Below are 27,506 nucleotides of genomic sequence, written 5' to 3'. Positions count from 1 at the left end.
CTCTATATCTTCGTGCGGGCTAGCGCAAAGCCACGGGGCCTAGATTGTCGAACACTGACGCCGACTTGTGCTATCATGCTTTCTGACTGTGTTCTACATCTGTCAACAGGTCGAGATGATGCCGTATTGCGAGCAGATACAAACAGTGTCCGCCTGACAGTTTCTCTATGATATTGGTAGCTTAGTAATACGGGCATGAGCGCATGTTGCTATTTCGATCATGCCAGCATCTGCCAAGCATGGCGGAAGCGGCAGCGCCTTCCTAACCCGGGCTTAGTGCATGGCAAGGGTCCACATCTAGCCCTACTGATGGCTGGCTGCATCTTTATCCAATGCGTCCAGGCGGAGGAGAGCTGAGGAATGTAAAATATCGAGGGCGCGCAATATGTCGGCCTACTCTCCTCACCTGCGACGACTCCACGTAACCTTTAGGGGTTCACTGCATTCCTTTAATCCGAATGTTTAGGACATGTGGAGCCAACGCGCGTTCTACAGAAGATCGGTCCTACTCGCAGATAGGTACAACTGGAACCTTTAGTACGGATTGGGCGCACGAGGGAGAGACACCGAGAAACCCGCAGCCTTCTCGACTGCGTCGTACCTTGCAGTAGCTGGCGACCGTACACATGCCACAGTGTGAGCGAGAGAAGAATCGCGGTTTCGATCGCTCCTCCTCCCCGTCCCCATCCGTTCCGAATACCTACAATCCCCGCCAATCCTTTCACTACACGGAGCGCATGGCACTCTGAGCCTCCTCGGGCCTGAATACGAGTGCTCTCATGGCGGGCGATACCATGCAATCCATGCCAATGTCTCCGCGACAGTCGCCGGCAGACATAGGGAGCGCTGCGGTACAATGGGCGTGCACGAGAAGAGGGAGGATGCTGCTTCTGACTGTCTTGTTCTTCGCCGTATTGATAGGCATGACGGGCATGAGGAATCACGAGGTAGGTTAGAAGTCTCACACATATAGAGGAATAGTAGACGTGAAGCTTGGTACCACTTATAATTGGCTCTTACTAACCCAATGCCTAGGCCATTTCGTCAAAGTACCACGACATGTCGTCGCATTACCAATGGCGACCCTATCTCCCGAGCCTCCCCTCGATTATACACTCCCCCTTCAAGACGCCTTCCAATACCACGCTGCAGCTCGAAAATGGCGAAATCAGCCATGTACCCGCAAACCTCAAAAAGACGACGCCGAACTTCCATCTTCTTATGCCCTCCGAAACGGATACAGATGGCTTCTGCAAGACGACGCTGTCGGCCATGCTGCTGAACTACCCTCCGCCGACCGTAGTCAACCTTTACGCCGCATTTGAAACGGACGTGCAATGGGAGAGGGACAAGCTGAACAATACAATACACTATCTGAGCAATGCGCAGTACGTGCAGGATGAGGATCTTGTCCTCATTGTGGATGGCCAGGAGTCGTGGTTCCAGCTCCCGAGCGATGTCATCGTCACTCAGTATAAAAGGCTGCTTGAAGAAGCCAACGTGCGCCTGCTGGAGAGGTACGGCGTGAACAAGGACGGCTTCCAGAAATTCAATCAGACCATCGTCTTCGGTGCGGAGAAGATGTGTCAGAGCGACGACATGGCTTGCAAGTACGTGCCACAGTCGATACTGCCAGGTGACATATACGGAAAAGAGATGGGGCGACGTATCGCGGATATGCCGGCCAAGTTTATCAATTCGAAGATAGTTATGGGTCCGGCGGGTGACCTGAGGGAGTTATATTTGACTGCGTTAAGGAAGCTCGAGGAGAACAGGAGCCAATCACAGACAGTGCAGTCAGTGTTTGCAACCATCTTTGGGGAGCAGCAACTACGAAGAGATGCAATAGAAAAAGAGAAGAAGCCTGCAGGTTCCAAGTTGAAGGCGTTTCTGGGAGGCGCTACATCGAAAACAACGAACGCGGACGTTGCACTACAAAATGCTACACAGCACGAGTTCTCGATCGGTCTCGACTACACGCACACTCTTTTCCAGCCGCTCATCTACTGCACCGAAGACGAGCTGGTTCCTCTGATGCACGACAACTCGACGGACCTATCAAAGTACCAGCACCCGGACTCTTGGACCCAATACCTAGATCTCCCCCCGGTCTTGAGTGAGACCAAACCTCCCTTTTGGCGACCCGATCTTGTTAAACATAACCCCTCTCCTAACGAAAAGTCTGCCTGGATCGACAAGCTAGAATTCAACAAGGACCTCGACAGCCTCCCCAAGCGCAAATTACCCTGGAGCGACGTCTCACTGCTCCAAAACACGTACACCGGCGCCGTCCCCGCCGTTTTACTCAACAACCCCATGGCCATGAGGAATACCGGAGCTGACCACGCCCCCAGCGCAAACGTGACATGGTTCAGCCTATGGTACGCCCCGTACACACGCGCTCTCCTACGAAACTACTTCCGCACGCCTCAGTCCCCCAACGGCTACCACAACTCCCTCGTGGGCGGCGACCGGGCGTGGGACCAACGTGGCGGGCGCGGCGGCGTATGGACGGCCTACGAGCAGATATGGCTCCCGTGGGGCGAAGTAGACGGCGTATGCGGCACACTAAGCCAAATCAAAGAAGTTTTCAACGACGAGAAAGGCGTGTGGCTCCATGAAACAGATGAAAATAGCGAAGCCGACCGCTTGAAGGAAGAAAACGATTTGCATAAGAAGATTGAAGAAGAGCGGAAAAAGGAGGAAGAGAAGCAGAAGAGTAAGCAGGAACAAGAGGATAAAGAGAGAAAGCATGCAGAGGAACTAAGGAAGGCTGATGACGCGAAAAAAGTAGAGAAGACTAGGATAGAAGAAGAGCAGAAAAAAGAGGGCGAGGAGCAGAAAGGTAAACAGGAACAAGAAGAGAAGGAGAGGAAGAATGCGGAGAAACTGATGAAGTATGAACAGGAGAAGAAGGCTAGGATAGAAGAAGAGAGTAGGAAAGAGGATGAGAGCAAGAAGGACGATGACAAGATATCTGCATTGATGCAAGGTACAGTCGAGAGCGGAGAGGAATTGGCCGGCCAAGACGGAAGCGCATTTGGCCCTGGCAAGGGAAATAGGGTGGAGAGGAGGTGGTATTCATAAAGTGCGTCATAATCTGGCGACGGCGTTATAAGGGTGTTACGGGCAAATCTCTCATATTTCAAGAGTTGGCTGGCTATCTACTTAAAAGAAGCACTATGCATTATACCTATCTAGAGGTTTTGGGTGGGTTGGGTTCGTTTAGATTTGGCGTTTGAAGTTTTTTTCCCTCATCCTCTTATGGGTCAGAGGATAGGGCGTTCGTTTTGACTGGCTGAGTGAGTCACGCATTGAACAGCTAGATACAAGAGGTCAATAAATATTACACTTTTTAGCGTCTATTCTACCGCTCGCCAAAACTCCTCATGAAAAAGCAACACACCACACCATCAGTAGCATCATGCTCTTGTGGCAAGTTCCTACACAGAAAATCCAAGCTAGCCAAAAATTGCCTTCGACGGAACACTACTCCACTACCTTGAATTTTACTTCACCTACGCTCGCAAACTCGATATTTTCAGTCTTCGCTAAACTAATACTACTCTAAGAATCGAGAGAATCTATAATTCCATCGACGGTGGCCCCCGTTCAGCACCACTTCCTGCCCGAATGGCTGAGAATATACTCCTTTCCAACCTCCAGCTCCGACTCCCTCCAAATCGGGCCCCCGATTTCCAACTCCCGATGTTCCGTGTAGATCACTTTTGAGTTTTAAGGTTCTTCCCTTTGATGTTCGTCGTGGTCGCGATAAACGTCTCAGACCGGATGTTAGTTCGAGACGCGATGTTGCGTCTAGGATCTTGACCTCGGAATACGCAGACTTGACGCGCGGGCGATATGCAAGGACTGTGAGGGGATATGCAGCGTTCGTCGAGAACGTGAGGGTATTGTTTGTGTGGATGGCGTAGGAATGTCTGACGTAGACACCGAGCCGATGGATGGCCCTGCAAGAGAGTTTAGAGCATTCTCTGCGCTGGCCAGCCAGTGCGAGATAGACGTCGTCGGCTTGAAGTGTAGTCTGTACTTTATACCTGGTCGGAGCGAGGAGATTATGAACGGCAGTTCGTAAGACTCACGGGTATTGGATGACGTAAACTGGGGTTATTTAGTATACTCAGCATATGAGAATGCGATAGCCGTCTCCACTATTTCACTATCATACTTCTGCAATGCTCTGGACGATTTTGCCCTCAGATACGCACTGTTATTCAGTGTGAGCGCGCTGTTCGATTCACAATCTGCTCCACTCTACGTTGTTTCCTGTTCCGACTCTCTTCAAACTTTGTATAGTGTAAACGATGTCCGTAGGCTCTCGAATTTCATCTACATAAGGTACCTGTCTATTCCGGGGCATATCTATGGGAAGCTTATGAGCCTTTTCACTCATGAGACCAAGCCATACCCTTCCAGTTCGATGGAGTCATGGAAATTTAACTGCAAACCCACCATCCCAATATGGTCCTAAAGCTGTCTCCCGTACATCCAATACACACTATTATAGCCATGGACCAATACCATAAGCAAACCCTGTATCACAAATCAGTCCTGTAGTCCTACAAGATACGTGGAATCCGAAGCCCAAGCATCTCTAGCCGAGCATTATAATGTCTTCAGGCGCAAGATTGGACTCCACCTTTGGAACTTGATCAATACATAGCTCCCGCAACGCCTGTCCAAAGTGACGGTAGAAATGCTCGCGAAACATCTCATATCCATCTAACTCAGAGTCCCAGTGTGTGACCCAGATGTCTAGATCAGCCAGATCCTGCTCCATATGCTCGATGTAGCGGCCCAGATCCCAACTATCTTCGTACGTATCTTCCCATACTTTGGTTTCCCAAGCGTGTGTAAGCTTGTTGGGATCAATATGGCTCAGTGGGTCTTTGACATATGGATCGATATGAGGATCCTGCTTCTGCTTCTCTTCAGTCATTACTTTGGTGTCATGCTCTTTTTGACGGAGTAGGTCGGCAATATTGGTTATGACAGTGAACAACTCTTGTCGGTACTTTTTGCGACTAAGCTCTTCCGTTGACTGAATAGGCTGTGCATTTTCTTCGATAGCCGCGTGTATCGCTTCAGCAGCATCAGCGAATGCCGTATCTACACCACTCGCCTCCACTGCTGCAGCCTGGGCTTTGAGATCCTCAGTGATGGACTTGCGCAGGCTAACGGGAATGTTTTTAGTCCTAGGCTGAGCGAGTTTGCGTGGTACCGTTGCACCGCGAGGTAACTTGAATGCGTGGTCGTCCATGTTGAAGTAGTGGTATTGCTTGAGGTGCTGGTTGAAATGAGGGAAGGATGATGTTGAGTAGATGATGAGATTCTAGTAAAGTGGTAGTAGTATCAAGGGCAGAGTTGAGTTTATGATTTTATAGCAAGTAGAGAGAGGGAAGTGGAGCAAGGTTAAATAGGTAAGTTGGAACAAAGCATACCGACATTGAGTCACATGACCTAGTCACGGTGCTACCCTTTAGGCTATGACGTTAAGAAACAAGTCATATTGGTGATATGCAGACCTGCACACAATTGTCTGTAATTGCCACCAAAATGGGGCGAGCATAGTAGAATCTCACTCAAAAGTCGTTTCTAATTAATCTTCTTTGATATCGCCTATGCACATCCTTGTATTCTTTGTTGTTGTCTTTTTACCTCGTTGAAAGGCATGCCGCTCCTTTTCCCGCCCGTGTCCACCTCTTCAATCCTATCTTTGGGGAGTCTGCTCCAGCCAATAAATATGTATGTTTAGGCTCACCAATTGTTGGTAGAGCCGATGAAAGTAAAACAACCACGAAATCAAAAACTAAAACCAATGTTAATCTTCAGCAATTCGCTGACTAAAGCTCGCAGTCACAGATCTGTTTGCTGTTAGTAGAAGTCCGAGGAAATGCAGGAAATATAATGTGACTCACATCGACTGACAACTCCTCAAGTGGAGTATCGAAAGCTTTATGAGCTTCCTTGATCCGCCCACGGTAATCGGCCAAAGTCCAACTGGCCATTTCGCCTATAGACTTCGTGGGTAAGGCAAATACACCCCACATATATAGGTCTTGTATTGCGTCGTAGTACTCCCGGTAACGGTCGACCAGCACATCTAAGTCCGGCTTCGCAAGTTCAAGCAACTTTTCGTGAGCTTGAGCTCGCCCGGCGGCTAATGCTTCCCATCGCTCAGCGAGACGTTCTTCCCCGGCCTCTCGGTATCGAATTGCTGTCGTTGTATATCCCTGTTTCCCGGACATGTTCTCGCGGAAATCCTTCGCGGCTTGGCGCAAGGAGTCCTGGGCCTGGTTGGAGAAACAGAGAAAGAGGTGATGGAATGCATCGACTGTTCTTCGGAGCCTGTCCCAATGATTGATGAGTTCACTGAGTCTCCTCTTCGTCGCGCTGTCAGTCTTGTCCATGTTTCGATATGCGTTGACGAGGTCTTCTGCACTATCTATGAAGACACGAGGGACGCTGACGCCTTTCATTGCCAACACCAACTCCCACTCGGTTTGGTAAGTTGTGATGCGTGAGCATAGTTTGTTGACCTCAGATACTTCCTGATCGATGACGACAGGAGCTTCGGAGATATGTATCTTCTTCTTGGGTTGCTTCTTGGATTTCTTCTTCTTTGGCTTCTGTGCCAAAGGCTGGACTGCTTCAGTAGGCTGCCCTTTCTGCTTGTGCATATTGGCTGGCGATATAGTCTCTTTACCAGTCTCCTCAGCGAAATTCTCCGATGGAGGTTCCATTCGGATATCGACAATGTTCTTTGTTGTTTCAATCTCCGGGACATCTTGGGATATGGTGGGTTGAGCAACCATTTCAGCAGTCGTTGTTTCGATGGTCAGTACTTCGTGCGCCGGCTCTTGAGACGGCTTCTTGCTCATCTCCGGAATCTCCACCAGCATGCTCATAGCAGCCTGCGGCGACAAGCTGCCAAAGCTCCCAACATCTTGTTTGATTTCCGAGAAGATAGGATCTTGCTCATCGCGCTGATCTTCGGGAAGAGATTCTCGAACGCTCTCAAACTTCTTGCCGACATCGTTGATCCTTGTAACGAGGTCTTCATGCAAGCTTGAAATGTGCTTCATGATGCAGGCCATCTGGGATGGGGAAAACTCCAGAGTCTGGGACGCTTTTACCGCTTCAATTCGGGTATCCGAGGCGCCGGCATGGTCGACTGTGGGAGGTGACTCAGATGATGTTGGATTGTCGTCGGTCTCATCAAAGACCTTTGGGTCATCTGTGTCGGTCTCATGCGCAGGGACCAGCCCATGCGCACAGATGTCGTCTTCGACCATATAGACAGTCGCTTCGATTGTATTCTGAGCGACTCCAGGGCTGGTTTCCTGCACGTCTTCTGCCACCTCATCATTCTCGCTGACGCCGACGTTCTCATCAACCGGCTTACTTTCAGTTGCCGATGAAGGGCCTTGATCTGCTTCGGTAGTCTGAGACATACCTATCGATTCTTGTGAATCTACTTGAGGCACAGCAGGCTCACGCTTCAGCGTGCTAAGATTAGCTGTGTTTACACCAAAGTCGATCGTGGTGCGAGACAGGAACGACGTAGTGCTACCCATGAAAGGCTTCCCAAAAGTCATTCCGGCGGTGCTGAACATGAGCCCAGAGGACTCAACTGGTGTTCTAGTCTCTGGGGACGTTGACATTTCAGTGTCAGCCCCCGACTCAGAACTGATCTTCGATCCGATGTTCGATGAAGAGGTGTCTGCAATGGTACTGACATGGAGGTCGGGCATTGCGACGTCTTTTACTCCTTGATCATGGGATTCAGCTACAAGCGAAGCTGATTGAAGCGGCAGCTTCTTGTATTCGTCGGCTGAATGTGCACCCGGTTTGTCGGCCTGAATGATCGTCTCTGTGAGGTGGTGTTCGAAGTCCATTATATCATCCTGCTCGGTATCAGGAGGAATGTGGGATTTAGGTCGGATATTAGAGAACTGGTTTTGATCTGACAAGAGACTGTTCATGTTGGAGTTGTAAGGTGGACCTCCGAGGTCTTGAGAGTCACTAGCAAATGTCTCAAAGGAGCCATTTTGCAATTTCTCGCCTTCGAAACCATTGGTTTCCGCGTTATCACCCAAATAGCTATTTGAATAGCTAAATTCAGATCGGACATCGTCGCCGCGGTCTTGGGGTGCGGATAGAGGTAGAGGAAGTGCAGCTCCAAAGGAATAATGTGGGGCGTTATCTTCGTTGATCTCGCCTTCGATGTCCTCGACGATTGGGATGCCGTCGAAGCCCCGTTGAGAAGAAGATGGGGAAGCAGGACTCTCGATTATTTCATGTTCGTCCTCCAAAAGGTTATTCGACACATCGATGTTGTAATCGTTACCGCCGCCCAGTTCATACAGTTCGTCATCCGAAACATCGCTGTCAGCTTTGTAGTGTGAGCCTGAGGCTATGTCATCCTCCTCTTCGTCGTAATGCTCGTTTTCGTTACCACCAGCTAGGTCATATAGTTCGTCATCCCAAAGGCTATTTGACACATCGCTGTCAGCTTTGTGGTATGAGCCTGAGGCTATGTCATCCTCCTCGTTTTTGTCGTAATCTTCGTTCTCGTTACCACCGGCTAGGTCATATAGTTCGTCATTGAGCTCCGGCGACGTCGATTCGGGAATAAGGTATGCTGCGCCAAAGTGCTGATCGAAATGCTGACGGAATGCTTCTTGACCTGTTAGACCATTGTACAAACGATCTTCCCACAGTTCACTATAAGATACGATCTCCACACGCTCGTTTTCGACGTGGTCGAGATAATCTGCAATATTGAAGGTCTTTGCGCATGTGGCATTCCAACTCTGGAGCTCCCATGCCGCCGCAAGTTTCGGGACATCGATTCTTGCCATCTCGTCGTCGTTCACGTAACATTTGACGAGGTCCTCGATTACCCATTCGAATTGGTTACGGGCTTCTGTGCGCTCGTGATCTTCTTTCGACATCTCGGACTGCTTGGCTTGCGGCACAGGTTCGTTGAGACAGTCCTCCTGGACTACGACATTCAGCTCTTGCGAGGAATGTTGGAGCACATACTGCCTGAACATAGTGCATCCCGTCCGTCCGCCTCCTTCATCAGCATCTTCAGACTCCCAGTAAGTATTCCAAGTATCAAGGTCCTGAAGCTCATCCAGTATCTTATCGTCATAAGCAGAGATTTCTTGAGCATTATTGAATGTCTCCTCCCATATCGATGTTTCCCTTGATGCTGCAAGGTCGGCTCCATCGAGCTTAGCTAGCGCATCTGTTTTTGGGAGGAGCTCTATCAATGTGCTGATAGCTTCTCTGAACTGTCGGCGATTCTGCCTACGCTTCTCATCCTCCGTCGACAGTTGGCCTTTGCGGTATCTTTCTGCGTTGAGGGTAGCTTCCTTGACTTTCGCAGCGGCGGCGGCAGCATCTCTAAACACCTGATCCTGATCCAATGGAATATACTCTGGCGTCTTGAACTCACTCGTGTCGACTTTGTTGTTGCGTTTGCGAGTTTTAGGGACTTTGGGCACGAACCGCATCTTTGGTGGAGAGGTTACCGTAGTTTTTTGCTGAGGCAATGATCGTGACTGCGCGAAGTCTTCCGGAAGCAGTTGGTAGATGCGATCGCTGAGCATCTCCCGTCCGTTTCCTTCACTCCAGGTGGAATCCCACTCATCGATATCATGTAAATCGAGATCGATGTTGTTCATATACTCGTCAATGTCCCCGTCTTCTGTCTGTGTCACTCGCCAGACAATAGATTCCCAACGCTTCGCCAGCTCTTTGTAATCGCACTTCGACAGGTCATCCGTCTTTGCGAATAGCTGAAGAGTATAATGGAGCTTAGTCTCCAAATCTTTACAGCTCTTTCGGCGGATATCATCCTCCTTTTTTGTCAGGATCTGGGTCTGCCGATGAGGCCGTGAACCATCAGTACTACGTCCGGCGTGAACATTATCATAAGCAGTGAAAGCTTTCTTGACTAGCAAACTTTCGTTCTGCAGTGTGTGGGGGGCGTCGAAGGTGCTACGATCGATTGTGGCGTGCTTTCGTCGGGGCCAAAGAGATGTGGGCTTGAAAGCGACTTTGGGGTCTTGTGGGCCGGTTTGCATCTCCATAATTGAGGCAGGTGTTTCTCGCGCTGTTGAAGCTCGTGAAGTGCGCTGCAGGCGCTGGAAGTATGATGTGACGAACGGGTCTAGTAGTTTATTGGTGTTAGTAAAGAGACACAGGATCGGAGTGCGGCGCAAGCTTGAAGGTATCAGGAGCGATTACCTACCTCTAGTGCGACTTTAAGGAAGAAAAGTTCGAAAGCCTCTGATCTTTCAAATACGGTTTGGTGGGGTGTAAGAACTGTACGATAGTACTCTCGGTGTACGGGGGTTGAGCAGGGAAAGGTTGCAATTGACCGCAAGTTAAGGTAGGTTGTAGGGCTGCTATTGTCGGGTCGAGCGTGTATTGAAAATTTGCGTCCCTATCCCCTCAGGTGACAGACTGCGGAAATTATGCCAAGCCGAATATGTGCGCGGTGAAAGCAAGTGTTTGTATTCTTGGGCGTTAATCTGCCGCCCCAAGGTGAAACCAACTTGTGCCTGTTTGCTGAAATCACTACTTTGGGAATGAAGCTTGTAACGAAGCTTGGAATCTCGGGTTGAAGTGTGTGCTGGTCGCCATAATGTGCAGAAGATATTAGGAGGGGAAAAAGTAGTGAATAGTCGCGGCACCTGTAAGTTCTTGGGAAAAGGCTGAAATTCATGCTTCGCTAATCATAACTTGAGCCGAACAGTAGGAACTTACAATTATTCAGTCAATAGGAAGCTCTTTTAGAGTGTGACGACAACTCGATGAATACTATACAGACTGAAATGCTACTTACGTGTATGTCAGTCTCAAACAATTGTCGGGTCAACGATACCCCTCCCCGCACCACGTACACCCTACTATAGGATGAAACGGCAATGTATACGAGTCGAATCGGGAAATCCTCCATGAATGTTATATTGATTCAGCCCATGTCCCAGCTTCATCTCTTTCCGCTTGCCATCGCAAATGGGGGGCCACAACATTGCATTTAACACCGCAGTTCTAGCAATAGTCCGCCATGAGATGCCGCATAGACGACAAAAATATAAGAACTTGAACAATATGGCCCATGCAGCTGGTTGAAACCACGCGTCCGGGTTGCAGTACGTAGCAGCGAAGTATCCGGTCCATGTTTTGATGTGTCCCAATACCCACGCGAAGTGAAAATCTATGTGCTATGAGAATAAAGTGACGGATGGGCGTAATGAAAGGTGGCAATTTTTCGTATAAGCGCCACTATTTTTATGTCGGAAAGAACATTATATCGAAAGGTGCCACAGAGGAAGCGCCAAAGCAGTGAAGAAATCTGGTAGAAGTGTGAGTGAGGCTTTGAGAGCGCGGAGACAGTAGACCGTACATGGACACAAGTTGCCGCTGTGTGACTAAAAACGCCATTGCAGTTGAGGCGAACAAAAATGATTGAGGAGGAGAGGACGAGAGTATGTGAAACCCACTGAGATCGCAAACGATAAAAGCCAGATCGGGCAAGGGTCGACCAGGCAGAGGACTAATGCCCGAAGAGCAACCGAAGCAAGGCTTGCAATGATCATATGCACCTGTATTACACGGACTGGGGGAATAGTTCTTTCGTTTGGGGCATTGGCAAACTCCATGGCGTTGTTGCTGACTTGTATCGTGCTGGGGTTAGGTGACAGCGGTGAGAGTGCGATGTCAGTTAGAACAAGAAAAAGGTGTTAAGCTTGAGCTGGGGTTTTCTGTTATAAAATTGAGAAGAGAAGATATCCCAAGGTCAACGGAGTTGAGCCAGCAGGACCTCTAACTTAGCAACTACTTTTGGTGCGCGGGCAAGAGCAAAGGTCATTTCGCGCCAAGTACAACCAGTGTATTTTCCAAGAGCATTGGTGAGCTTAAAACTTCTACCTGGCAGGGAAGTGGGCTATGAAACTCCCCAGAACTTTCTGCATATCGTTGAAATGGTGTTGTAACAATGAACGGTACTCATTATGGACGCAGCTTGGAGCAACGTGGAGCTGAAGCCAACCCCACGTAGCACAGAGTAACAATGGATACAGATGGCGACGTGGAAACAAATTAAGGAGGAGGAAATGTATGACTGTCCAAAATGTGATTGTGCAACAGAGAAATGACTGCATAATTCCCATGTGTTCCAAGTAGTCGCTAGTGGAAGTGGATTACTGGGGTCTTTACTCAACAGCCTTGACGGCGTCCACAAAGATGCAGTGAGGCAGTCTGATCATATCGTCTAAGCTACAACGTAGCGCCTGGACAACAGTTGGGTCGTGAATTTCAGCAGCGGAAGCCGTCGCGCTCACCACAACAACCGAAGCAAATCTGGATACCAAAGAATTGATAGAGGTAAAGTATCACCTGAACTTTGAAGTCGAGATGTAGCGTTCCAGAAGGCATCTGCTCTGATGTACGAGCTTTCAGACGAGTCCGCCTGTTGTAGGTACGGCCACGTTCGCCAAACAATCGACTCACCCTTCGTACTTCTCTGCATAGTCCATAGAGCAGGCTTACTGGATCGTACCCACAGCCCACGATAGGAAGTTGTGGAACATGTGCAGGACAGGGATCGGCTCCAGGACGAACCCTCAGCTCTCCACAGTGCTGCAAGGAAGCGTTACGGTGTTATCGAGTCCGACTATCAACGTGCTGCAACGCTGGCGGCACATCGTACCAAACATTTCCATCTGCCAGCCAGAATCTATTAGGAGATACTTGTGGTACGTAATACCGCGAAACGCAGTCGACTTGTCCTGTAATGCGGCCGTTTTTTTACTAATTGTGCATTAGGCATACCGAGCGACATTTGGTTATTCCTCGGAGACTTTTCAAACGCTGTACATGATTTCATTCAGATATTCACTGCTCTGAACAAGGACAGCGTCATTTGTCATAAGAACGCCTACCAGTGCCTCGAAGAGACCAAGGCTATCGAACCAAACACCACAGCAGCCAGTCTCGTCGAGGAGCTTCACCGCCAGATTTGCGCCAAGGAGTTTCTTTACGCTTCGAAGTGGTGTAGGTTGATTCCGGTTGTTTGGGAAATTGTTGTGAGATTAATTCTTTTTGGGCGCTTCATGGGTGATTCCTCCACTCGTGTAAATATGCAGATTGTAAGTATACTTCTTGCTTCATCTTATTTGGATATCCGCTAACCGCACCTCAAGCCAACAAGCATGATGCCAAAAACTCTAGTTCTCATCTCTACGTATACACTTTCTGCAAACTACTATGCCCGAAACCATGTTGTCTTCAGCGTTACGTTTGAAACACTTCTGTAATATCCTGCCACTCGCCTCTCTCTCTGCACTCCCAATATCCATCCTTGCCACCTTTGAGTCGCCAAACCTCCTCATCACCCAAGGCGACAGCCTCGTCGGGCCCAACTTTGGTGAACCAGCGCGGTTTCCACTCTTCACCGTGCTCCTCCATGATCCTCCGCCTCGCTCTTTGACGTTCCTCCAGCCGAGCCTTGAGAGCTTCGGCGCGGTCCAAGTCGCCATCTTCTAGAGCGCGTTGATCAGGTCGGAGACGCGAGTCCGTGGGCGCTACGTGGTTTTCCTCGATGGGTGTTACTTGGTTCAGCGCAGCGGCAAAGGTGGTTAGACCGTAATGTTTCTCGGCCTTGTCGACGAGGTCGCCTACTTTCCAGGCTATTTTGCCGGTTGCTTGGCCGTTGGATGTGAACTCCAGACTGGAAGTCCACTTCCCCGTTGCTCCCATGGGCAAGGTGGAGCCGGTGCTGTCGAAGACTTCTACGGATACATCTTCTGAGCGCCCAGCGAACATACCGCCGGCTTTGAACATACACACTGCCTTTGCACCTGAGGTTTCAGATACGATTGTCATTGTACCTGACGGCTCGATGTATTTTTCGCCTGCAATGACATTGCGCAAGTATGATGTCGCCAGCGTCCAAGAATAATGCTCCCCAGAGCCGTGAAGGAAGATGCGAACCCGTCCATCGGTGTTGAGCTCGGCGCTTTTACCCCAGAATTTCTGCACTGGCATAGGAGACTGAACGAAGGTCCATTCCTGTGCTTCAGCCTGACACGCCATTCGTACAGGTCGATGCACAACCTTCTCCGCAAAGAAGCGATAGCCTTTGTCTTCGCGAACGAGTTCGTAGGTCTCGCCTAGCATGGGGTTAAAGGGTTTCCGTATCGCGCGATCTTTGACACGAGCGTTGCTAAATGCTGAGATTGCGAAAGCGGCCATGTACACGAGACGTTCACCCGTCTCGGGTGCGGCGTTGACTGCAGCGTCGAGGAGCTCGCTGTATTCTAGTTGCTCGGCGAGGCGTTGGAGGGCGGACATGGGCTCGTTGGCGGACACGGGCATGGCGATGGTAGAGAGATCCTTGCCGACATTCTTTCTGAAGAAGGCTATCAAACTAGGTGGTTGTACCTTCGGTGCTAAGACAGTAGTTCTCCGATTCACGGGCTGCAGAGGCAGAGGCGCCAGAGATGTAGGTCTTCTGGGGAACAACGCGGGCGTTGCTTCTCTTGACATGCGGGGACGATCCATCAGTCCCAAGCCTCCATTCTCCGAAGAGGACTCTGACTCGCCATCAGACTCCGAATCTTGGTCTTGATCGCGATCACGATCGCGCTCGTCGTCTCTACTATCACGTCGAATGGTGAGGAGCTGTGACTTGTTCGCGTTATCATCATTAGCATCGAAGAACTCGTCTACCGATTCTGCGGTCGACTCAAAGCTGTGGCGAGATGCCAATGCTGCGGGTGGTGCGGGCCTGCGTCGTTGCTTGCTTTCGTCGACGAGAGTTGAGAACTCTCTTACAACAGAGTCGAGGTCACGAAGCAACGCCATGCAATTGTCGTGGACACTCTCCTCTTGCGAATGCGATGAAATACTGGTCCGACCATTTCGTTTGGGAACGGAAAGACCGCCGTTTGAGGGTAGGTTTGCAGGTAGGGAGGGGACAGGGGGAATAGCGCCCGGCGAAGCGACCCCTACTTGTGCGGAGACGCTCCGCCTGAACATGCCAGATGGACTTTGTGCAGAGCTACTGGGTTTACGCTTCCAGAATGTCTTTTTCTCCGGCGCTCTGTCATCTGGGAAATAGTCGGTCGCTTCTGATTCTGTGGGAGTCGGTGACAAGCTATCATGAAACTTGGTGGTCCCCTGAGCTGCTGAAGAGCTGTACTTGGGATCCGTATCCTGGGCCAATCTTCGTGCTGCATCTCTCATACCCGCAACTCTTTCCACTAATGTTTCAACTCTTGCCCACTCGTTCTCCTCTGCCCCATTCAGCACATGCGCAACACTCTGATACGAGCTATCCTTGATTTGTAAGGTGGGTGACGATACACGTCCAGCTGTGCGAGATGCCTTGTCGAGGGCGTCTCTCCACATCTTGAAGTCTTTCACATTACTCGCTCTCAGTTGCCAAATCTCTGCTCCAGAATCGACAGAAATCTCCCTCGTGTCCTCATTTGCACCAATTGCTGCCAGTGACAAGGGTATCGCTCCACGCAAAACCGAAGAGTGGTCGTTGCGATAGTATGATAGCGTAGAGGATGTGAAGTCGAGCGAGAAGAAGCGCCTGGCATAGCCTTGATTCCGCTTCCTCCTTTTCTTATGCAGTACTCCGGTCAGGAACGACGAGCTGGATAGGCTGCCCTGTTTCGGTCCAGGTTGAGACTTCGGTTGGTCGGCGTGTGGGTAAGGTAAGGATTCTGTTGACTCGAGAGGCCCCATGGACGGGCTGGATTTGGGAAGACTGGTCGAACTTCCTCCTGCCATTGCCTGGGCATAGTGCATGTGGTGACCCGTCTTGGGGGCCGCATTGGTGGGGTACGTCATGAGAACGAAGGTGGCGGTTTTCGAGACCGTCTTGGAGAACGTGTTGTCAAAGACGAGCCCATACATGCCACCTTCGCCCATCGGAACGTCGAATGTCCCAATGGACACTTGATCGGCCTCGCATTTCCCATGCCATTGTACCTGCTTTAGCCCGATTGCCGAGAGCTTCTCCAAAACGACCGTCCTGTCGTTTCGCGATGTCGATGCTCCGCGTCCGCGGGTGGTGGGTGGCTCTAGGCTAGCTGGAGCAGGTCCAGTTTCGAAGGTTGCGGAGGAAGGAAGGTTGGGGGTGGCGCCAGTCGCTGTGCCTGGGTGTTTGAAGATGCCGAAATTCAGCGACTTCTTATGCGGTTGTATACTCCATGATATGGTGTGACCGGCGGAGACGTTTACCCAGCGAACGAGGTACGACTGGAGCTTGAATAAGCCTAGACGGACTGTGTTCAGATCATGTACGTACCTTGCTATGGATTTCGATATTCTCCATCCCCGCCATGATTGAGGATCCTAGCTGGCAACTAGCGCAGTCCTTCTGGTGGAGGTTTAGACTTGGTTGCGAATTGAGCTTCTGACGCGGGGCCTCGGGTGCTTGAAGATGGCGAAGCTATGAAATGTCCAGCCACCGAGTAACGAAAGCAAGTCCGGCGATGGTGACGATGTCTTTCAGCGAGCTAGTATGGGAAACGGTGGAACAGATATAGGTAGCGCGGGCTCTTGAGCACTCGTCAGCTTTGACGATGGGCTGGCAGAAACCTGTATGTGTCCACGGTTGCGCCTGGGACAGTCGGAGCGCTATACGTCCGATGGACCAAGAACGCGGTAGTTTCAACGGGGACAGCTATTGGCAGATTGTGCGGAGCGGGTTTGATTCAAAGTCCATTCCGAGTGCGTTCGCGCTTATACAGCAGAGGTGGTTTCGTCTTGTCAGGCGGACATGATGTACCTTTCATATGCCTGACACGCGCGGGCTGGGAACATCGCAGCTTGGACCCTTCATTCAGCCCTACGCCGCCCCGTCAGCCACATGTACATTGAATATTATTCATTCCTACTACCCGATTAGATGCTCAGCTCATCCTTCTAATCTTTTCCCTCCTCTGTCATCTGTAAAAGCGCCGAGCACTATACTAACGCCGAGCGCAGTCTCGCTTCTACAATTCCCCGTCGCTCCCAGCCAGCACAGTCTTGTCTCAGGCGTCTGTCGTGATGACGTTGAGCGTGTCTCTGCCGGCTCTGCCTCGGCCAGCGCGCTTTCTGTTCAGCCTCCCGGGCTATCCGACTTGTTTCTGTTCAGCGGTAGTTTCTTTCACCATTCCTACCTAGCGGCCGGCCGAGTCGCGACTTTCTCTACTGGACTGGTCATGGCCTGCAGTTGGCAGCCGGACTGTTTCAACTCCGCTATCCCGCCCTCCACCATGGTTGACCCGATTCCGGCACAAGCCGCCATCGAAGTCAACGCTTCCCCCAGCTATCGTTGGTTCTACAGAAATGCCCTCACAAGACCAGCCTTGGGTTATGTCACGGTGTCCTTCGGGTATTGCTGGTTGTTCGCCATTTAATCGTGCTTTTTGACTCGTGACCACATCTGGCCCTTTGGGAAATATCAGCATCCCTCTCCATGGTTGAGCCTAATACATGCTGACGTTTAATCAAGCATTCCGTATTAGCCATGATTGTCTTTACACCCAGTTCGCTCGAACAAAACACCTAGGTACTTGGGTCCACGGGCACTACTAGGTAGAACTTGAGGCTGCTAGCGCGATCATCGCTTCCACCTCTCCAGCTCTTACGCTTTACCTATCTCGACACGGAGCATCATACCCTCATCACACTACCTGATTGCTTTTTTATACATAACAGATAGCGTTCTATAATTCTTCCGCAACTGTTCGGTGCAGCCTCCGTCCTACCTCCAATTTGTGGGGTATTGTACGTCAATTAAACCAATATCGTCTACCTGGTTCACGCCGGCATGGATCCTCTGTTTCCGCGATCCTGGTTAGACAGGTACTTTGATATTCTTCAGCATCATAGATAACTTCGCCAATTCCTGTCCAGGAGAACTTTGATCTATTTCATTTTTACTTCTTATACTCAGATCATGGTCAAATCAATTGCTCTCGCCCTGTCGCTTGCGACCTCTGTTCTTGCAGCACCATATCCCACGAACTCTTCAGCGTGGTCGGGATGGAAAAACGTCAAGCATTTCTTCGTCTTGTAGGAACCTCTGAATCAAATACCTGCACAAATACTGAATATAACTAAGCGGTGATTCCTACACCCAGACCGGATTCGATGTAAATGGAACGCAGCCAAACCTCTCGAACCCTTTTGGGAACCCGCCATATCCGTACATCTATCCTCTCTTTCGAAAAAAGATACCACTGACAAACCCAGCGGCTGGACATCATCAAATGGCCCTAACTGGGTCGGTTTCTTGACAACTACCTACAACACCAGCGCCCTCCTTACTTATAATCTTGCTTATGGCGGCGCAACTGTCGACTCCGCGCTCGTAACGCCTTACAAGCCAACTGTCCTTTCTCTAAAAGACCAAGTCACAACTGAATTTCTCCCCACATACGCATCGCCCAATGCATCCTTGCCATGGATGCCCAGCTCCTCGCTTTTCGCCTTCTTCATCGGCATCAACGACGTGGGAAACAGCTGGTGGCTGAACAACGCCACTCTATATGACAGTATCTTCACCGTCTACGCAGGACTGCTCGACCAAGTATACGAAGCTGGCGCGCGGAACTTTCTGTTTCTCAGTACACCGCCGGTGAATCTTGCGCCGTTGACACTGAACAAGGATGACAACGGGTACGCGAAGGAGAATGAGGGCAAGGTGATTCTCGACTGGAACAAGCGTCTCAGCGCTCTGGCGGCTGCGTTCAAGGCGAAGAATGAGGGCGTGACGGTTTTCGTGCATGATACCTGGGGTGTGTTTAATGCTGTTATCGAGGACCCGAAGAGCTTCGAACAGACTGCGGGACTGAAGAACGTTACGGGTTTCTGTAAGGCGTATGCAAAGTAAGTCAATTGACAAGGCTGTGCTGAGAAAAGTATGGAGTTACTGACACATTGTTACAGTGGTACGCCTACTTGGTACACGAAAGATCCTAGTTGCGATTACCCCGTCAACGAGTACCTGTGGCTTAACGACTTGCATCCTACGTTCCCGGTGCACAATGCTACGGCTGCGTCTATTGTAGAGTTGCTGAAGTGAGGGGACATCACTGTGAGCTGGTTGAATGGAAGCCATGTTCTGATCTAAGAGTAGAAGCGTAGAAGAAGTGGGAGAGAGCTTTCGCTGTAGATATTCAGATTGCTGTCTTGAGTCATGTCTTAAAGCGTGTATGGCCACAAAGCCGCGATATTTAACCCTTACGAGAAGGCCGACATGTAAATACTCATTAACGTGCATCCCTGTTCATATCACGTCATACGATACATTATATAACACTAAAGTTACAATTCCTCCCTTTTAGAATTATGATCATACCCTCTCACTGACCCAAATCGCCCCCCGACAACCTCCTCGAATCACCTCCGTAAGCGCCTCATACGGTCTCGCCGCTTTCGCATCATTTTCCACCGCGTGGTCCAAATGCTCCAACTCCTCGTCCCGAATCCGCCTCAACTCGCCAATCAACGCCTCCAACTCAGGACCCAAGCTCTCCCCCCTAGCCTCACACTTCTTCGCCCAGTCAACCAAAACTCCAACCTGTTCATTATAATGGGTCCCGATTTCCGTCTCGACAGCCTCGGTACATGCCATTGCAGCTTCGCGGCCCAGGACAGCCGTGGACCAGCCGAGTATGCTGGCGGCGGCGGTCCAGAGCGGCGTCATGGCAGTGGGGCGGATTCGGTGTTTTGAAATGACTTCGTTGAAGTACTTATAATGCCCGGCTTCTTGGTCGTACATGTGCTTCATCAAGGGCCGGAGGTGCGGGTGGGAGCGCGTTAATACCGGAGATTGCGCGGCGTAGATGAGGATTGCGGCGAGTTCGCCGGTCTGGTTTACGCGTAGGGCGGAGGAGAGGAAAGCCCTTTGCTCTTGGGTGAGGGGGCGGATGGGCTTGGTTGGCCCATCTTTCGAGGGCTGGGAGGGCAGTGGGGATTGTGATGGCGGGGCATTCGTTGTATTTGATGGCTGTGGTGTCTGCGCGTGGCGGTATGGTTAGCTAGATGTTAACTTGGTGTGTGAACAGCTAGACTATGTCTAGCTATGCTTGGACTGCTTCGCGCAGCTTCCTGATGGGACTTCAAATTGCTTTATGGTGTATTACAGACACAGCTAGACAGTTTTCCAGCTAGATTTATTATCATATCACGTACAATTGGTGGTTGTGAAGAGCGTGGCGGTGAGGTATGGAATCGCGAGCTCTGGCGTGATACTGCGGATATGGTACATGGGGCAAGAAAGTCCAAAACTGGATAATGGATGCCGCGAGGTGCTCGACACACTAATGACATGGGTGAGAGAAGGGTAGAAGACATGCTGCGTGGCTATTGTACAAAGAAGAGGACAATAGTGATTGATTGTTCAACTGAGGGTGAATGTTGGGCATGATGCGCTCACTACACGCTAGTATGCCCATGGTCCGTGCGCAAGCGTTCAATGTTGGTTCCGCCGTCCAGATATCCTCCACCCTCCTCGTCCTCACCCCTAACCACGACTTTTCCGCCCACCACCGCCTTTGCGACGCTGTTTTCGCCTCCATCACCCGCCAAACCACCCAGAAATCATCGCAAACTCCTCCAGGCCCTCTCCTACCATGTCTGCCGATGATATCGACGATGAGCTCTTCGCCCTCGCTGGCGGTGACGAAGATGCAGACGTCGAAGAAGGCGAAGCGTGAGTGCCCTGTCTCGCTTCTGCTCCTTTGCATCTACCAGCTTTGCTTTTCATCTCCGATCCAACCTCCATCCTTCCATCTATCTCTTTGCTGGCCTCTGGTACCCCCTTGCACAGCATGAAGCTGACCCCGCCCAGCTCGTCGCCCGCAGCCTCGTCGCCCAACTCACTAGGATCGGACGCCATGGACGAGTCCGACTCAGACCGCGACGATGACGTACCAGAACGGAGCGCAGACGTCCCATATCCCCTAGAGGGCAAATACGTCGATGAATCAGACAAGCGCAATATCATGAGCATGTCGCAGCTAGAGCGAGAAGAGATCTTGGGACAGCGCGCGGAAGAGATGAGCAAAGCAAACTTCCAGGCAGAGCTGGCAAGGCGTGCTGCTATGCAGAATGACAGAAAGAGGAAGGCTGACTCCGAGGACCCTGATGATGCGATGCGCAAGAGTAGCCGGCCGAAGGTGCAGCCCAGGAAGAATGAGAAGCTCGAGGCATACAAACGCGAACGAGAACAACGTGGTCAACAACGACAGCGACAAGACGACCGGCGCAACGGCCGCCGGAGGTCGAGCTCGGCAGATCGGGATGGCCCTTCAGATCTCGACGCTGATGGCGACAGTGACGTCGAATGGGACGATCGAGTACCAGAGAAGGCCCGCGAAGAGCTCCCCGCCACGCTGCGCGACTTTGAGTCAGTCCGCGTTGGTAGAGGCTTCTTCTCAGAAGTCTGCTTCTACCCCGGATTCGAGGAAGCCATGACTGGCACCTTTGGACGCGTTGGTGTGGGTCAGGACGCTCAACGGAGGACCCTGTACAAAATGGCTCAGATCAAGGGTAGGTTAGCCGGCATCTGCGAGAGACATCTCACTAACCCATCTTCCAGGCTTCTCCACAGGCAAACCCTACGTGTTCGAAGGCAAGAACGGCCAGCGCATTGCAACAGACCAATACGTCGTCGCACAGCATGGGTCAGTGAAGAAGGACTACCAGTTTCAGTTCTTGTCGAACCAGCGCTTCCTAGAGACCGACCTCGACATTTACAGGCAATCCCTCTCAGAAACGAACGCCAAGGTTCCTACGCAATCCTTCCTACAGCGGAAATACGATGACCTCAAGGCTCTCCAGAACCACTACTGGACCGACGCCGACATCAGCGCACGCATCGCCAAATCCAAGAAATACTCTCACCTCCTCCACCGAAGCAACTCCGATGCTCAACCCAAGATTGCCACTCAGTCCGAAACCGCTGCCGCCCAAATCGCTGAACTCAACCGCAAGAACCGCATACTAGAAGCAGAGCGCGTACGGAAAGCACAGCTTGATCAACAGCGCCAGAAGAAGTTTGAGCAGAAGAAAGAAGCCGCACGGCGGAAGGCGGAAGAGGAGGCCAAGAAGGCACAGGCAGAGGCTATGCTCAACAAGAATAATCTAGACGTCGATGCGCTGTTTGATGGCGATGGAAGCTCGCGGGCGAGTACGCCAAAGCCCCAAGAGAAGAAGAAGACGGAGCGGAAGGGCTTACCGACGTTTCGGAAGCCGAAGATGGATGATGACATTATTGCCAGCATGGATATGGGCGTCGACATTGAGATCTAAGTACTCTTCAGATTCAGAAGAGATCTGGCTTGCATGAGCAGATTCTCTATGCGCCTGTCGTCGAAGAGCTGCAGACGAACGTCGCCCATCCTACGATCATCTTGTGGATCTCCTACCATCTACACGACCACTTGGGATATCGCGACCGTCACTAGCGTCCACGAATCAGATGCTTCTAACTTGACTAGTTAAAAGTTTTGGTTTAGAGCACCTACCTCTGTTCATTTCGGGTTTCTTTCATTACTGGCCTTTATTCCCCAGTCAGGTTCAAACATTGCACGGCGTTGGGAGCCTGGAAACTTGGCGGAAAACAACAGATCTTCATATCTTGCATTGAACTAGAAGACTTTTCGGTAGTTATGCGCTGCGGTGGTTGCGCTACATCATACCCCAATTCCTGACTAGTAGTAATTTAGAAAGAACAACCCTCTTCCTACGATGCTGTTCTTTTCAAGTCGTTGCAAGTATATCATACCTCACATTGATGCTTACATACTTTCTCAAAGTAGTGCTTTGGGTACATGAGACTTGATGGTTTGGAGTGTGTATTTATGTAAGAACAGACAGGCAGACTATGTGGTGTTGGTGTACCAGATGCATCAAATCGTGTATAGTAGACAAAACCGCGTAGATAACCCATTCAGGAGACGATCCGGGGCTCTTAAGATAAATAAATAAATCATCCGTGAGATGAACCTACAGAATACCTCGTATGACAACTCCTCCATATCTATAATACGGAAACGCTAACCTCGCATACTCCAAAACAACGCTCGCTATACATGAAAGAACAGAGCAATTCCTACTTCCTACTCAAACCCACCACCCAAGTCCCCAAGCACACTCCTCATACCTCCCGCCCTCTTCCTTCCACCCTCGACCTTCTTCCTCAAAGCTTCTTTCCTCTTCCCATCCTTCTTCTCTAGCAGAGCTTGTCGCTCCGCTTCTCTCGCTTGCGCGTGGATGTTACTCCTACCCGTGCCGCCTCTCCTCACCGTACTCTCAGTAGGCGTGTTGGCGCCGGAAGAGGTTTGGCTCGTGGTAGAGGAGATCTTGCCTGTCGCTCGCCGAATGAGCGAGGGTAAATTGAAGCCTGGTGTAGTTGTTGCACGAGAGGGTGCGTGGAAGGCCATATTCGCATCTCCGCCCGCCGCTTCTGACATCGTCGACGTCCGCGAAAGTGTGAGGCGGTCCACAACAGGCTTCCGTGAAACTGCATTCAGTGCAGGAGACTCATCGTCGGACTCGGACTCGGAATACTGCGAGTCTGGCACAATGATACGTGAATCTTCCAAGAGCTCGGAAACAGAGTTCTGCACGTCGGCAAATGTGATGGGTTTCCGTGTTAGATTGTCCGACCCAGCGGTGCGGCGGAGATGGGGCGGTGGGCGATTTTCTTTCTGCGAGTCGGGGGCTTTGCGTTTCAAGGGGTTGGCGGGAGCTGGCATGCTTGTAGAATCCGCAGTCTGAGAATCAGGGACGATATCTTCGAACCCGTCGCCCTTCTGGAGATCCTCTTGAGACTGCGAGGTATCCACATCCATGCCCAATTCAGCAGGCATATCTAGGAACTCGTAATCGCCCTCATCTGCAAAGTCCGCTAACGTGTTGAAGAACGCCTTCTTCTTCTCATCATCCGCAATCTTCTTGACACGTTCATCTTTCAAGAGCTCTCTGGACATCTTCTGAAACTCGGCGCGCTTCTTCCGCTGACGCGCTTCGGCCTCATCCTCAGAGTCGGACATGTCGAAGCCATCGCGGCCGCCGGCTTGTCTACGGAGACCACCAGTTTGGATCTTCTTGTAGAGATCGGCAATGTTCTTCTCGTCTTCCTTCTTGGCCTTATCACTTGTGTGTGTCAGTACTTTGTTGTATGCAGAAGGGACTTAATGGTGGGTGGGGACTTACGCGTAGAAGGCAGCGATTTGTCGCTCATCCACATTGACCTCGTTGTGGTCGATCATATCCTTGAGCTCCTGATCTTCTTCACCCTCTTCGTCATCACTAGCACCTCCAAGACCGGCATACTCGTCTTCAGACTCATCAGCTTGTTCCATGACTGCATCCTTGGCCATGCTAGTCTTCTTGTCAAATTCGTCGATAGCCTTTTGCTTCTTAGCGTTCCTTTTCATCTTTGAGAAAGCATCTCTGGGCTTGGGTGGACGCTGGATGTCGTCTTCGTCGCTAGCAACTTCTTCAGCCTCCAAGAGGTCCGCTTCCACGTCAGAGAGCTCAACAACGGCTTCTTTTCGCCCGCGCTGAAGCTTGCCCTTCCTTTGCTTGATCGGCGATTCGGCAGTTGGTATCATGACAGTATCGATAGTTGAAGGTGGCGGGATAAGCCCTGCAGGGGAACGGGAGAACGAAAAACCTGCATCCTGGGTGGGCTCGAAGTCCTCGAGTTGCGTTCGAGAGAAAGCTGGCGAGTTCCTAATAAGCTGGCTGATGCCTAAGCTGAATTGGGATTCCGTGCCAGTTTGCGAATCTTTCTGTGGGGACATCAATGACTGGCTGTTGGGTACCATGAAGTCGGAGGCCTGACTAAAGTTTGCACCAGGCTGAGTATCCGGTAAACTTCGTAGAAAGTCCAGAGAGTCTTGCTCTGGTGCAGGGTTGACAGCAGGTGTAGACTGTGAGCCCGATTCCAGGTTCGCCATGGTACCCGCAAACATTTGTGTCAAGCCAAGTCCAACGTTCGTGTTCCCAAACCCGAATGCTGCCATGGCGTCGTCTTGAGTGGTTTGTTGAGTAGGAGAAGCAGGCTTCGGTGCGTCAGCGTCGCTCTCATCATCGTCATCAATCACCCGGTTACGAGCTCTATTGATTGTCCGCGTGCGGATAGGTGCGCTCGTTTCCTCGTCCTCCATGTCCGCGTCTTCATCGACATGTTGTACTTGAGGCGCTTCTTCTAAACGCTCGTCCTCGTCCGCCATTTCGTTGATGAGGCCATTGGAATTGTCTGCCAAGTCTTTCACTTCAGCATCCTCCTCCTCCTCGGACCCTGAAAGCTCAAGCTCAAGCTCTTCCTCTGCCTCATTCTCCATGACTTCCTCATCCACATTCTCCTCTCCACTTCCAACGTAGTCACCGTCTGATTCGTCGCTAGAAGGTAGACCATCAATAGTCTCCCCATTCTTCTTCGCTTCACCTCTCTCTAGTTTAGCGAGCTTGAGGTCTTCCTGCCTCTGTTTCTCGAACTGTGCCACCATGTCTTCAATCTCCGCTTGGCGCTGCTCCCTCTCCTCTTCAGTCTCAATAGTGTGACCTCGTTGTTTCAACTCAGCAATCTTTTCCTCTCGCTCTTTGTTCGCTTGTTGGCGAGCTTTCTGGGCTAGAGAAAACTCCATTTCAGCAAGCGTGACTAACTTTTGACCCTTCTTCCCTTTCGGTGGGGATCTTATTAATTGAGCTAGAGAACGTAGGTGTAGCAAGGACGCATTTTCATGTTGCTTCTTCGTTGGCAATCGATCAAAAACAGGGAACCTGCTCCTAGCTTGTACTACTCGGGGTTCGTCGTCTGAATCTGATAGTTCCACCATAACGTCATCAGAAGGCTTCGTGTAATCGATTTGAGCTTTCTGGATAATGACTGGCTCTTCCTGCTTCATCCATGGATGTTGGGGAAGATGTTGGAACTCGGGTGCTCGTCCCTTGCCCTTGTCCAGTTTCGTAGACACAGGCGACTGATCTTGGTCCTGCTCAGCGCCCATGGCTGTTGGTGTTGCCATAGAAGTCGGTAAAACATGCTTCTCTAGGCGTTCCTCTTCCCTTGGTGGGCTTGTTGGTGGAGTGTCGTGGACCTGATTTACCTCTGCGTCGGAGGACGCTAGCGCAGAGCTGGCGTCAGGAGTTGGGAGGGCCCCTGTTTCTTCGCCAGGTGCAGTGAAACCCATCCGGACGAACAGGTCTTTTGTCGAGTATCTCTTCTTCGTCTTAGCTTGATGAGTAAGCTGCATATTGCGACTTATCCGCTGCTGATCGCGAGCCATTGCTTCTAACGCCTTCTTGCCGGCCCTGCGAGTTGGCTTAGCCTGTTGGGTGAGTCGTCTGCCATTTTCGCCATCCGTATCACTACCGGACCCTTGATCTACTTGCCGCCGGGCGATCTTCTTCGGCTTCACTTGTGTTGTTTCTTCCTCTTGCTGCTTCGCCAGTCTCTCCGCGCGTATTCGCCGTACCCGCGCTTGTAGGTCAGCATTGTGCGAGGGCTGTGGAGAAGCGTCTGATCCGGACCCAGCATCTGCTACAGTTCGCGACCATTTCTTCGCTGGCGACGCATTTGGGGTTACGAACAGTCCTGGTGATGATCGCCGTGATCGAACGCTCGAGGTGGGCGAAGCGGGATGGCTTGTGGGCTTCGTGTTTTTCGGTATGTTTCGGCGGGCGGTTGTTCGCACAGGCATATCCTCGTCCTCACTGCTTACGACGGTAGTAGCAATATGCGACTCTTTCTGAACCTTCTGCGCCTTTATTGAGTTCTTAGTAGCGGCGAGTCGTTTCTTCAGACGCTCGTATGCAGCCTCTCCGTCGCTCTCTTCCTCGTTATCAGCCGCATTCGGCTTTGAATGTTGCCGTGAAACCGTGGGTGATTGCGTAGTTGGTGGCATAGCTGAGGCTTCGTCTGCAGATACAGAGACATCGTTCTCAGATTCGGTTTCGCTTCCTGAGGACTCTGTAGTCGGTTTCCGTAAAGCTGCCAACAGCTTGGGTCGAGGTTTGGCGGACGCGTCAACTGCGCGTGCCGAGGGCGATGAGCGCGTGATATTGGGTGGTGCTACTGTTGTTTCGCATTCTGAATCCATTTCGATACTCATTGTAGGCAAAATCGCTCCGTTGCCCGAGTATTGTAATTGAGGATCGAGGTTCTATTTGTTGATGCAGTCGACAACGGTGCACGTCGAAGAAGGTAAAGGGGTATAATGGAAGAGTATTAGCAGGGTCTTTCTTTCCGCAGCTGTGGTTGAGATAGAGATTGTTCAACGGAAATAATAAAGATGCTGATGCAAGAAGTGGTGGAGATGTTCAATTGCAAAAGTGCATGGCTGGCGGGGAGACAGCTTGTCCGAGCTTCACGCGACGGAAGTCGCGACGCGTCGCGCGTCTGCCACATGTGGCTTGTAAGCGACGCTATGCTCTTTTCGGCG

The 27,506-nt window shown here is 51.0% G+C and overlaps 8 protein-coding genes across 8 annotated transcripts; 3 read left to right on the top strand and 5 right to left on the bottom strand.

Annotated features, from left to right (window-relative positions):
• Window positions 1–341: 341 nt before the first annotated feature.
• Window positions 342–3,364, top strand: K460DRAFT_337606 (uncharacterized protein). Its single transcript, XM_040931017.1, has 2 exons — window positions 342–947; window positions 1,036–3,364. The coding sequence occupies exons 1-2, from the start codon at window positions 780–782 to the stop codon at window positions 3,085–3,087; spliced, it is 2,220 nt and encodes a 739-aa protein (XP_040787987.1). The 5' UTR covers window positions 342–779; the 3' UTR covers window positions 3,088–3,364.
• A 1,248-nt stretch (window positions 3,365–4,612) lies between these two features.
• On the bottom strand, window positions 4,613–5,278 carry K460DRAFT_355247 (uncharacterized protein; the record flags this gene model as incomplete). Its single annotated transcript, XM_040931864.1, has 1 exon — window positions 4,613–5,278. One exon carries the CDS (start codon window positions 5,276–5,278, stop codon window positions 4,613–4,615), a length of 666 nt encoding a protein of 221 aa, XP_040787986.1.
• A 583-nt stretch (window positions 5,279–5,861) lies between these two features.
• Window positions 5,862–10,121, bottom strand: K460DRAFT_405684 (uncharacterized protein; the record flags this gene model as incomplete). The annotated part of the gene is made up of 2 exons (XM_040936875.1): window positions 5,862–5,882; window positions 5,937–10,121. The coding sequence occupies 2 exons, from the start codon at window positions 10,119–10,121 to the stop codon at window positions 5,862–5,864; spliced, it is 4,206 nt and encodes a 1,401-aa protein (XP_040787985.1).
• A 2,973-nt stretch (window positions 10,122–13,094) lies between these two features.
• Window positions 13,095–16,837, bottom strand: K460DRAFT_395086 (oxysterol binding protein-like protein). The gene is made up of 2 exons (XM_040936030.1): window positions 16,361–16,837; window positions 13,095–16,311 (listed from the first exon to the last, which is right to left on the bottom strand). The coding sequence occupies exons 1-2, from the start codon at window positions 16,394–16,396 to the stop codon at window positions 13,333–13,335; spliced, it is 3,015 nt and encodes a 1,004-aa protein (XP_040787984.1). The 5' UTR covers window positions 16,397–16,837; the 3' UTR covers window positions 13,095–13,332.
• A 1,164-nt stretch (window positions 16,838–18,001) lies between these two features.
• Window positions 18,002–19,129, top strand: K460DRAFT_283907 (carbohydrate esterase family 16 protein; the record flags this gene model as incomplete). The annotated part of the gene is made up of 4 exons (XM_040928691.1): window positions 18,002–18,117; window positions 18,167–18,250; window positions 18,298–18,933; window positions 18,994–19,129. The coding sequence occupies 4 exons, from the start codon at window positions 18,002–18,004 to the stop codon at window positions 19,127–19,129; spliced, it is 972 nt and encodes a 323-aa protein (XP_040787983.1).
• A 270-nt stretch (window positions 19,130–19,399) lies between these two features.
• On the bottom strand, window positions 19,400–20,403 carry K460DRAFT_376851 (COQ7-domain-containing protein; the record flags this gene model as incomplete). The annotated part of the gene is made up of 2 exons (XM_040934923.1): window positions 19,400–20,065; window positions 20,242–20,403. The coding sequence occupies 2 exons, from the start codon at window positions 20,401–20,403 to the stop codon at window positions 19,400–19,402; spliced, it is 828 nt and encodes a 275-aa protein (XP_040787982.1).
• A 625-nt stretch (window positions 20,404–21,028) lies between these two features.
• K460DRAFT_366304 (plus-3-domain-containing protein) lies at window positions 21,029–22,837 on the top strand. The gene is made up of 2 exons (XM_040933341.1): window positions 21,029–21,600; window positions 21,650–22,837. The coding sequence occupies exons 1-2, from the start codon at window positions 21,054–21,056 to the stop codon at window positions 22,360–22,362; spliced, it is 1,260 nt and encodes a 419-aa protein (XP_040787981.1). The 5' UTR covers window positions 21,029–21,053; the 3' UTR covers window positions 22,363–22,837.
• Window positions 22,838–22,900: 63 nt separating this feature from the next.
• On the bottom strand, window positions 22,901–27,397 carry K460DRAFT_311793 (uncharacterized protein). Its single transcript, XM_040930199.1, has 2 exons — window positions 24,271–27,397; window positions 22,901–24,210 (listed from the first exon to the last, which is right to left on the bottom strand). Exons 1-2 carry the CDS (start codon window positions 27,174–27,176, stop codon window positions 23,172–23,174), a joined length of 3,945 nt encoding a protein of 1,314 aa, XP_040787980.1. The 5' UTR covers window positions 27,177–27,397; the 3' UTR covers window positions 22,901–23,171.
• Between the last annotated feature and the right edge of the window lie 109 nt (window positions 27,398–27,506).

This window comes from Cucurbitaria berberidis (assembly GCF_010015615.1).
Source record: "Cucurbitaria berberidis CBS 394.84 unplaced genomic scaffold K460scaffold_3, whole genome shotgun sequence".
Lineage (NCBI taxonomy): Eukaryota > Fungi > Ascomycota > Dothideomycetes > Pleosporales > Cucurbitariaceae > Cucurbitaria > Cucurbitaria berberidis.
This window is presented reverse-complemented; position numbering and strand designations above follow the sequence as displayed.